Source organism: Pseudorasbora parva, chromosome 24, assembly GCF_024679245.1.
Source record: "Pseudorasbora parva isolate DD20220531a chromosome 24, ASM2467924v1, whole genome shotgun sequence".
NCBI classification, from domain to species: domain Eukaryota; kingdom Metazoa; phylum Chordata; class Actinopteri; order Cypriniformes; family Gobionidae; genus Pseudorasbora; species Pseudorasbora parva.
In genome coordinates this window covers 2624800-2636267 of record NC_090195.1, presented here as the reverse complement: position 1 = coordinate 2636267, position 11468 = coordinate 2624800, and the positions used below count along the sequence as shown (strand labels likewise).

The following is an 11468-nucleotide window of genomic DNA, read 5'->3' as shown; positions in this document are numbered from 1 at the left end:
ATTTACACAATAACACAATGAGTATGCAGTTTTAAATGAGTACTTTTATTTTCTTAATCATTAATATTTTAATACACATATGCTTTTTAGGTGCCAACATTTTTTTATAAATTAGAAACAATGCTACAAATACACATTGGAAATGTATATCCTATACAGTTTAAATAATATATCAGTAATGAGACTTTGGTGAGGTAATGTTTGTCATGGGGGAAATATAAATTTAGTGTAAAATATAATTTCTTATTCATTTCACTTGTTTTTGTAGTGAAAACTGCCTAAAATGTTTGTAGATATCAGTCATCATTGGGCAGATGAAGTAATTGGATAAATTAAATTGTAAATGCAATATTTGTTTAGTAAATTAGAGTAATGAAGGGAATAAAAACGGTTAAATTAAGTGTAATGTGTATTCATTTTCATCATAATAATCTTTTTTTATTGCCAATGTATAAACAGTTTGTAACGAAAATTAAAAACAAGACATTCGCCGACTTCCTAGTTTGTGTATGAAAGTCTGATTTTAATGCGAATAACGCGGGACGTTTTTGCCGGGAAAATAAAAAAATGACGGTTACGCGCGCTCCCGAGATTTCTTCTTTTCATTGACGCATGAAATGAAAGTTTATAATGTTCAGGATAATGCCGAAAGAGCCATTATATACTGCAATGAAAAGGGGCTCAGTCAAACTATAGTTAGAGATAGCCTAGTCTCAAATATACTTTATTATCAAACTATCACAGTGTGATTTTACCTCATCTGTCGTCGACATGATGCCGGTGAATTGCAGAGCTGGTGTAAACCAGAGCCATATCCACATCGCTAGGCTATATCACTGCAAAGGTATTAACAACTTATTTTTACTTCTATTTTAAGAACGATAAATAACTTTGATGTGGGCTTTGAATCACGTTCATGGACGTGCTACATCTCTTAAGTTAAAGAGTTAGTTCACCTAAAAATTAAAATTCTGTGATTATTTACTCACCCTTAAGTTCTTCCAAACGTGTATGAGTTCCTTTCTTTTGTTGAACACAAAAAATATATATTTTGAAGAATATTGATGGTAGCCTTGAATTTCATTGAATTGATAGCCTTGAACTCCATTGAACACCAAATAAGTATAAATTAAAACACAACAATAATTTAACTTTTAAAAAAAGAGAAGATTTTTACTTAAAATTAAAGGGCATCACAAACATTTGTAAAAATCCCTTGAACTTGCAAAACACAAGCATGACTTCATCCTCCAGGAAGTAACATCACTTTTGAGGAAAACTGACAGAATGATTAGTAAGTTTTATCAAATGATTTGATGAATTCTGGGATGTATTGTGTTGTTTTGTTAAATATGAAAATTATCTTCCAAGTTCTTCCATCGTCCTCATGTAATTGAACAATGGCCAACTTCAGCTCTTTATCATCCAGCTCATTTTCGTGTCAAATAATCCAATTGTAAGTTAAAATGACTAAGATTGACACCAGATAATTGGTATACACCAATGAGGCATTATATTATGATGTGAAGTAAATATCACTGATGATCTCTTCTTCACGGCTCCTGTTAGTGGGTGGGATATATTAGGCAGCAAGTGAACATTTTGTCCTCAGAGTTGACGTGTTAGAAGCAGGAAAAATGGGCAAGCGTAAGGATTTGAGCGAGTTTGACAAGGGCCAGATTTTGACGGCTAGACGACTGGGTCAGAGCATCTCCAAAACTGCAGCTCTTGTGGGCTGTTCCCGGTCTGCAGTGGTCAGTATCTATCAAAAGTGCTCCAAGGAAGGAACAGTGGAGAACCGGCCACAGGGTCATGGGCGGCCAAGGCTCATTGATGCACGTGGGGAGCGAAGGCTGGCCCGTGTGGTCCGATCAAACAGACGAGCTACTGGAGCTCAAACTGCTCCAGAAGTTAATGCTGGTTCTGATAGAAAGCTGTCAGAATACACAGAGCAGCTCAGTTTGTTGTGTATGAGGCGAAAGCACCACCCAGTGGCAGGTGAGCATCAGAACTGGAGCACGGAGCAATGGAAGAAGGTGGCCTGGTCTGATGAATCACGTTTTCTTTTACATCACGTGGTTGTTTGGCTGTGTGTGTGTGGCTTACCTGTGGAATTAACACATGGCCCCAGGATGCACTAGGCAGGCCAGCAGAGGCAGTGTGATGCTTTGGACAATGTTCTGCTGGGAAACGTTGGGTAACGTGATTGGACATCCATGTGGATGTTACTTAGACACCACCTACCTAAGCATTGCTGCAGACCATGTACATCCTTTCATTGGAAACGGTATTCTCTGGTGGCTGTGGCCTTTCCAGCAGGATAAGTGTTGACTCAGCCTCCAAATTCCCCAGATCTCAATCCAATCGAGCATCTGTGGGATCTGCTGAACGAACAACTCCGATCCATGGAGGCCCCACCTCAAAACTTACAGGACTTAAAGGATCTGCTACTAACATATTGGCACCAGATACCACAGCACACCTTCAGGGGTTTAGTGGAGTCCATGCCTCGATGGATCAGGAAAGCGTGAACGGAAAAGCGTGACCAACACAATATTAGGACGGTGGTCATAAAGTTATGCCTAAATTGGTAAACGCTTAAATGAAGTAACTTGAGCAGGTTCAGGAGCAATGATCCAGATATTGTATTTCTGGTGACGCGTTTCAATCCACTGGGTTATAAATGTATAACAAGATGAATGTGATTCAGAACCAGATTAATATTGTGATAGTAATAAACGCCGGACAGATGATCTGATTAAAGTCTAATTACCCGCGCAGTAATGAATGTGAAACCAAAGCAGTGTGTGATAAAAACCCTGTTGGCCAGAGAATCAATCACACAATGACAGACGCAGTTTCTGAGGTTTTCTAACTTATTTACTCAAAGAACAAACACTGACAACTTCATAAAAGTATCAGGACTGTTGTTGAGTGAAGCTAAGACTGAATTAATGATTCATTTTTGATTCAATTCCAGTTTTGATGTGAACATGTGATCGATGCTTGTCTGTTTTCCATCTAAAACTCTCCAGATGTTCAGACCGTCTCACCTCAAACCCTCAGATATGAGCCAGAGGCCAGATGAAGTATAATTTCATATCATGTGGATTGTATGAATGCATACACACTGCAGCAGTTCATCTGAACACAAGCCTCACCTCTGCAAAATGGCTCCACAAAGTCGAGCGAAGCAAAATCTATTGTGGCGTTGACTGAAGGCCCGGAGTCAAAGCCCAGAATCAGCAGAGAGCGACGGGAAAGCGTCCCATCAGCAGAAGCCTAAAGCCCTCCATTGTGTGACCTTTGTGGGGCAGCTCTCGCGATATCGAGCCGCACGCGACTGGCTGTATATATTGAGCTGTCCAACTTTTCCAGTGTCACACTTTCTTACGTGTGGGTCAGTTTGGACAGTATCCAGTGGAAAATGTCGCAGTATTCTGGAAAGGTAAGGATCTGATTGGTCGAGTCAAGAGAACTACCATCTCTCTCACAGAAGCCAGCCTTTAGCTGAAAACATCTTCAGCGGTTATGGATCGTCATAAAATCCCTTCTGAAGTTTTGTGCATTTACTCGGCCTTTGTGAATATTGAGGCCAATGTTGGTCCTCGTTTTAGGCCCCTGCACATTTGGAGCCGTGGGATTTCTGCTGTCATTTATATACTATTATAGTTTTTGTTAATATTTTAAAATAGATTTCACTTTTGGTATTTTCTGTTTTCATTTTAGTTAAATGTTGTGTGTTTTTTTATATATTTTTTTGTCTATATAGTTTGAATTATAAGTTAGAATTTCTGGTAATATTCTAAATTTGATTTAAAAAAATATATTTTGCATTTTAATTTTAGTTATTTTATGTTTTTTTTGTAATTTTTATTAGTTTTTTAATGTCTATATATTTTATATTTTACTTTTCTATAAAATATAGTTATTTGGTTGTGTGTTTTTGTCCTTTTTATGTCTAAATAGTTTTATACATTTTTAGTTTTTGGTAATAATTCTAAATTCAATTTTATTTTTATATTTTCCACTTTAGTTTTACTTAAAATTTTAAAAACTTGTAATCTCTATGTTTTTCCAGATTTTATTTTTTTATCTTAAATTTTTGTAAATTTGTTGTGTTTTTGTCATTTTATTTATTTTTGTCTATATAGTTTTTATTTTTGTTAACGTTTAATATGTTCCATTTTAATTTGTAATTTTTTTGAAATGTTGTGTTTTTGTAATTTTTAATAGTTTTTTAATGTCTAGAGTTAATTTATTTATTGTTATTTTAGTACGTTGATTTAGGAACTAGTTGTAATTTAAATAATAAAGTTTTATGTTTTTTATATTTTATTGTAGTTAATGTTTATTTTCTTTAAAATAATGAAATCTTTTATGTTTTAGTTTTTAACTATAATAACCTTGGCTTGGAGAGTTTCTGGCATTATTTTAACCTTTATTAACACTTGTGAGACATCAGTTTCTCGTAGATGTTTGACAGAAAGACCCCAGATGTTATCCTCATGATGTTGGTTTGAAGCACACACTCCTCTGACGCTCTTGTCGTCCTCAGATCGTGTTTTACGAGGGCCGCTGCTTCACCGGCAGGCGGCTGGATGTCTTCGGCGACTGCGATAACTTCCAGGACCGTGGCTTCATGAACAGGGTGAACTCCATCCGTGTGGAGAGCGGCGCCTGGATCTGCTACGACCATCCCGACTTCAAGGGCCAGCAGTACATCCTGGAGCGCGGAGAATATCCCGAATTCCAGCGCTGGAACTCCCACAACGATCACATGGGCTCCTGCAAGCCCATCAAGATGGTAAGACATGCACTAGAACCAGTTTCGGTTCCCAAACAATCTTTAAAAAAAAAAAAAGATTGAAGGTTCTTTATGGAACCATCAATGCAATACAAATTCAGTTGTTGAGAGCATTGCATTATGGGATGCTGTATTGCAATTTGCTTTAGAAATATTTTTAGCAATGCATCATTTCATGCATACAGGAAATTTGCATACTCAAAATCAATCTGCACCCTAAATATAACACACTAGCAAGGCTCTTAATGCTATGAACATGACACGATTTCATGCATCACTTTAATAAAGCTATGCATGAAAACATAACGACATTACAGTTTTTGTGCTTTTAAAAAAAAGTAATGCATGGAAAAAACATTTTACAATGATAAATGTTTTCACATAACCTCATTGGAAAGTGAAGTTGAGAGCATCTCACACAGAATATTAATTTTTACTGCATATTTTAGCAAATGTAGAATGTTATTCCATGCATACAGTAAATGTGTATTCTGTGTATAGTATGCATGCTTTATACTGCAGAAATTGCGTAATTTTGTTGTATACTGCATATTTTAGAAAGTGCACCGTGTTATTCCATGCATACAGGAAATGTGCATTAGTATGCATGCTTCATACTTCAGAAATAGAAAGAGTTGTACTTCTGAAGAGTTGTGTACTGCATATTTTAGAAAAGGTTGAGTGTTATTCTATCCATGCATACAGGAAAATTGCATACTGTGCATGTTATGCATACTTCATACTGCAGTTGCAATTTTGTTGTATACTGCATACTTTAGAAAATCCAGCTATTCCATGCACACAATAAATGTGCATGCTTCATATAATGCAGAAAGAGTTGCATGCAATTCCAGATCAGAAATGTATTGAGAAGCCTAGAGACGTGAACTGGAGCCGTAACGTGTGCTTGTGTCTGTCTGTCAGCACGGCGAGCATTACAGGATGGAGATGTTCGAGGGCTGTAACTACACTGGTCAGTGCATGGAGTTCTGTGACGACTGCCCCTTCCTCCAGAGCCGCGGATTCAACACCAACTGCGTCAACTCTGTCCGAGTGTTCGGAGACGGAGCGTGAGTTCAATCCCTCGACTTTCTGTCCACATCATGGAGCAGTTACTCTATACTTATTTCTAAGTTTGCATTGTGTCTATATGTTTAGCGTTAGTTTAGAGTTTAATCTGGTCTTCTCACACTGCTCTTAAGGTGGGTGATGTATGAAGAGCCTAACTTCCGTGGTCGCATGTACATCGTGGAAAGAGGAAACTACTGCAGCCATAACGAGTGGCAGGCGCAGAATCCCAACATCCAGTCCATCCGCAGGATCGTCAACTACTTCTAAACCCTCCAGACGCAGCTCTCCTCCATCTTCAGCCCTTCCTTCTCTCTCTGAACATGTAAAATAAACACTGAAAACCAAAACCAAGACGGTATTTTATCACACAACAGTCTCTGTGTCTGTCACTGACTCGGGCACAGCATCTATCAACGTCGAGATTTTACATTTTATATATCATTTTATAGGGTATATAGTTTGATTTTATACACATTAAACTGACCAAACGTGACAGTAAAGACATTTATAATGTTACAAAAGATTCTATTTCAAATAAATGCTGTTCTTTTGAACTTTCTATTCATAAAATAATCCTGAAAAATGCAATATATCACAGTTTCAAACACTGATAATAATCATAAATGTGTGTTGATCATCAGATCCTCATCTGAGAATGATTAGTGAAGGATCATGTGACACTGAAGACTGGAGTAATGATGATAAATTCAGCTTTGACTATATATTCAGATAGAAAAGTTATATTAAATTGTAATAATATTTCAAATTTTGTACTGTATTTTTGATCAAAGTGAGCAGAAGAGACTTTTAAAAATGTTAAAACCACCCATTTAGCTTCACTGATTCATTTTAAAGGGTCCTACAGTGTGACAAATACATGTATAATGTACAAATATATTTAATTTTGTCTTAATTAGAACTCATATAAATATCATAAATAAAACCACAAAATGAGTCAAAAGTACCCCACAGCATTAGTAGGTGAGCATCTGTGGCATGAGACTAGGAGAACGTTTATAAGGGACTACATGTGGTCATAAATCAAAAGGTTGACTTTATTTTAGTAAAATTGAATTAAACACTAATTTTACACATATTTAGATGGATATTGCAGAATGAAAAATGAGGTATTGCACCATAGACAGCGTAAATGTTCACAAAGAGTGAATCTTTATTAATATCTTCTCAAGAAGAACCGTATGAACCTGAACAGAAGAATCAGAACAGATTAAAGCGCTTACATTCATCTGGAGAGTGTCTAGAACCACCAGCTAACAAAAACCTTCCCTGACTGGATCTTCAAATAAAGCTCTTCTACACACGTCCTCAATCATGTAGAAACTCAAATGATTTGACTGAAATTAACTTATTATTATTGTATAAATCTAAGGTTGTTTTTTTAGATTCAACCTTATTTGAAAAGAAAACTGCATCAGACGTCTTGAACTCGTCCTCTCTCTCTCTCTGTCTCACACACACACACACACATCTGATCCGTGTGTGCGGTGAGCCTGGCCTCAGCCGGAGGACGTGGTCTGCTTGTCCAGACGGGATCTGATGTGCATCATGAGCTCCTGTTCCTCGTCCAGCGTGACGTCCAGATAGTCTTCCTCATGTCTGGGGATGTCCTCCAGAACCTCGTTCACCAGCTCCTCATCCAGAGGACTGGACACTGACACTGGACACACACACACACACACACAGTCTCAACATCTGCAGGCTTTACTGATAATGACTTAATTTCATTAATAATAAATAATGCCAATTTCATACCCATGCATAATCTAACTAAGAAAAAAATCCATCGTCATCGATACAAGGTAGTCATTTTATATCTTCATATTTTTTTTTTTTTATATATATCTAGTAGTGTATATATATACAGCTTTATATGAATGCATATATATATATGCATTCTTCATATTTTCATATATATATATATATATGTATTGTGTGTTGGTCATGTATTGTGTGTGTGTGTTGGTCATGTATTGTGTGTGTGTGTGTGTGTGTTGGTCATGTATTGTATGTGTGTGTTGGTCATGTATTGTGTGTGTGTGTTCTCTGATAGCGCTGGTGCTGCCGATCTCACCGGTGGAGTCGGAGGATGTGCTGGGCTCCTCTGAGGATGAGGATGGAGGAGAAGGCGAGAGGAGCTCAGGAGGAACGGCACCCTGATGATCCAACAGCATCTGTGTGGCCAACTCCAGATCATCTCCCATGAGCCTCAGCGCAGAGTCAGCCACGTCCAGCTGGAAGCCGAACGACACCAGCTGCACACACACACACACACGTCAGGTTCATGATCTCACAGCTGAAGTCTGAGTGTAAATCACACTAACCCACCTGATCCAGTTTGACCTGTCTGTCTGAACTCTGAGCCTGAGTCTGAGCCTGAGCCTCAGCGCCGTCCAACAGAATCTGCAGAAGAACATCGCAGCATCAATCCGTCTCATCAGAACACACTCGAGCATTAAACACGGACACCTTATTACATACTTAATATACTAAAATAAACTTAACTTTGCCTTCTTGATATATAAATGTGTGTGTATATGTATGTGGATGCAGTTTTACACACACACACACACATTATATATATATATATTAATTTTTAATTAATTAATAATAAATATAGCTGTTTTTATGTTTATGCTTATGATAAATATGGATGGATATAGACACACACACACAAACATTTATATAGTGCATGCATGCGTGCGAGTAAGTGTGTGTGTGTGAGAGTAAGAGTGTGTTCATATTTTTCAGTGTGTGCATGCGTGTGTAAGAGTAAGAGTGTGTGTTCATATTTGTGTGTGTGTGTGTGTATGTGAGTGTGTTCTCACTGTGCGTTCACACCGCCGGCGGCGAGAGCGGCAAGCTGGCCGGAAGTCATTCATTTTCAATGGGAGCCGGGCGGCGAGCTCCGGCGAGAGCGGCGCGGCGCGTCTTGGACGATTTGGGCGTCGAGGAGAGTTGAAATCAGCTCAACTTTATGGTAATGAGCTATGACGCGGTTCGGCGGCAACAGGCGGCAACCAGTCAGAATGTAGAAGTGCTCCGCTTGAGAGAAATCCAGAGAACGCAGGCCTGTAAACGTTGGTTCCGACCACATTAGTTCCCATGCAATTTGTAGGAGAGGTTGATCATTGCTGTGCGGGTTTCCCTATCATTTATGACAAGATCATTCATAGTGATGTGTAATTTGTTAAGAAGTCGCGCAACACTATTTTATAGGCACTAGAACGCTCGTTGTTCAGCGGGTATGCAATTCATTCTTACTTTCACATTTAAACGATTTCATGAAGTTAATTTATACCCTACTTGTGGTTAGTATATCCATCAATATGCTTGTTTGATTTGCGGCCTCTTTAAATACAGTTTGAAAAAAGAAAAAACATTCGATCTACGTCAGAGCGGCAGCACGTCCACGGAGCTTTCTACAGCGTCGTTGTCAGGGCGGCAAGAGCGAATTTTGACGCTCTCGCCGGCGGCGGTGTGAACGCACGGTCACGCCGTAGGCCTTGTCCACGTCTCCTCTGGCCTGATGCAGGGCTCTGGCCGTGTCTCGTGTGTGTGTGTGTGTGTGTGTGTGTGTGTGTGTGTGTATGTGTGTGTGTGTATGTGAGTGTGTTCTCACCCCGTAGGCCTTGTCCACGTCTCCTCTGGCCTGATGCAGGGCTCTGGCCGTGTCTCGTGTGTGTGTGTGTGTGTGTCTGTGTGTGTGTTCTCACCCCGTAGGCCTTGTTCACGTCTCCTCTGGCCTGATGCAGGGCTCTGGCCGCATCTCGTGTGTGTGTGTGTGTGTGTGTGTGTGTGTGTGTGTGTGTGTGTGTGTGTTCTCACCCCGTAGGCCTTGTTCACGTCTCCTCTGGCCTGATGCAGGGCTCTGGCCGTGTCTCGTGTGTGTGTGTGTGTGTGTGTGTGTGTGTGTGTTCTCACCCCGTAGGCCTTGTTCACGTCTCCTCTGGCCTGATGAAGGGCTCTGGCCGCGTCTCTCTTACTGAAGCCCAGCTCCACCAGCGTGTTGATGTCCAGCAGACGCCGCCTCCTCTTCTCACGCTCTCTCTCCTTCGTCTCCTTCCTCTCCTAAAGGAACATCAGCACACGTTTAATTCACAGTCACGTGAGTGAAGGCGGTGGTCATTTACGTGTGTGTAGAGCAGCACCTTCTTCCTCTGCGTGATGTGCAGCGCGGCCTCTGATAAATCTCCTCGACACGCTCTCAAACCCAAACGAGCGTCCTGCTCTGAGAAACCCAAACTCATCAGCTGAGTAATCTTATCTGGATCCAGACACAACTGACCGAACAGACGCTCAACCTGACCGACACACAGAGAGACAATCAGGAGTTACACTCTAGGACTAGAAGAATCAAATGAGTCATGGGCTAAGAATCAAACGAGTCATACTCTTGAAGAATCAAACGAGTCATACTCTTGAAGAATCAAACGAGTCATACTCTTGAAGAATCAAACGAGTCATACTCTAAGAATCAAATGAGTAATTTTTTAAGTATCAAAACCCAGACATATTTTTTTTAATCTATATTCCATAAAATATATCACTATAAGAAAATACATTTTTAAATATTCTATAAAAATCAAACAAGTCATATTTTATAAAAAGCAAATGCATTGCATTCTATAAGAATCAAATGAGTCATGTTCCATATGAATCAAATAAGTCGTATTCTACAATTGTGACACATTTTATCGTTGTTACTGTGTCTTCATGATTTCTATATAGACAATTAAATGCATTTAAATTGTCATGGAAATTTGGGGGGAATTTATTATATTAATGGCATATTTATTTATTTACCTTTTTATTTTCTATTTTATATATTGATATTGGAGTGAAATATGACTTGGACATCTGGCATTCAGGTCGATTCTAACAGCTCACCTCAGAAAAGATGGAAATCTCAATCAAAAACCTAAACCCCCATAATAAAAAGTAAGTAAGTATGTAGTAAGTACTTACTTTTCTTACTAACTTACATGCTAAGTATATCTTTGTTGCCATCTAGAGCATTAATGTGAAAATGCACGTGAGGGAGTTTGAGCGGTGTTTTTGAACAAATGTTTTAAGCAAATTATACAAAGATTCTCTCTGAATTCTTTGGTTTCAAACATCTGAATCTGAATCTTTTGACTGTTCAATCACCGAGCAGTCAAAGGAATCAAAAGATTCAGATCACTGAGATGAATCACAATCTGCACTTCTGTTAGTAAAGGTTCTTTTAGAGGTAAATAGACAGAATAATTCAAACTCAGAGCATGTACTTCTTTGAGCTTGTGAGAGGCTTGGTTCTTGTTTCCTTCGTGGTACGCCAGCACGCTCTGAAGGAGATACAGCCTCAGAAACAGCACGTCTTCTCCTCCGGTGTGGCCCTGAAACACACGACACATGCAGTGAACACACACACACACACACACACACACACACACACACCCACACACACACACACACACGCGGTCGCTCACAGACCTTGATGCTCTGCAGGCGGGTCTGGTGCTCTCCGTAGCACCTCTGGAAGCACTCCTCGGCCCGGGACAGTCTCTGCCTGGCGTCGTTCAGACAGTCC

At 39.4% G+C, this 11468-nt stretch overlaps 2 protein-coding genes across 5 annotated transcripts in view; one reads left to right on the top strand and one right to left on the bottom strand.

Moving 5' to 3' along the window:
* Positions 1-120: 120 nt before the first annotated feature.
* On the top strand, positions 121-6366 carry crygn2 (crystallin, gamma N2). 2 transcript variants are annotated; one of them, XM_067435173.1, is made up of 4 exons: positions 121-844; positions 4559-4807; positions 5732-5877; positions 6010-6366. In XM_067435173.1, the coding sequence occupies exons 2-4, from the start codon at positions 4643-4645 to the stop codon at positions 6143-6145; spliced, it is 447 nt and encodes a 148-aa protein (XP_067291274.1). In that variant the 5' UTR covers positions 121-844; positions 4559-4642; the 3' UTR covers positions 6146-6366. The 2 variants fall into 2 exon arrangements, with proteins under 2 accessions (XP_067291274.1, XP_067291275.1); XM_067435174.1 differs by lacking the exon at positions 121-844 and adding an exon at positions 1237-1294.
* A 659-nt stretch (positions 6367-7025) lies between these two features.
* Positions 7026-11468, bottom strand: part of nub1 (negative regulator of ubiquitin-like proteins 1) — an 8609-nt gene continuing 4166 nt past the window's right edge. For all 3 annotated transcript variants that reach the window (XM_067434440.1, XM_067434441.1, XM_067434442.1), the window contains exons 9-15: positions 11372-11468; positions 11167-11274; positions 10048-10200; positions 9821-9967; positions 8225-8299; positions 7971-8151; positions 7026-7556 (exon numbers count right to left, since the gene is read on the bottom strand). The exon at positions 11372-11468 is cut by the window's right edge and continues 90 nt beyond it. In XM_067434440.1, coding sequence (XP_067290541.1) covers positions 7396-7556; positions 7971-8151; positions 8225-8299; positions 9821-9967; positions 10048-10200; positions 11167-11274; positions 11372-11468 — 922 coding nt within the window. In that variant the 3' untranslated portion in view covers positions 7026-7395. The remainder of the gene's footprint in view (positions 7557-7970; positions 8152-8224; positions 8300-9820; positions 9968-10047; positions 10201-11166; positions 11275-11371) is intronic.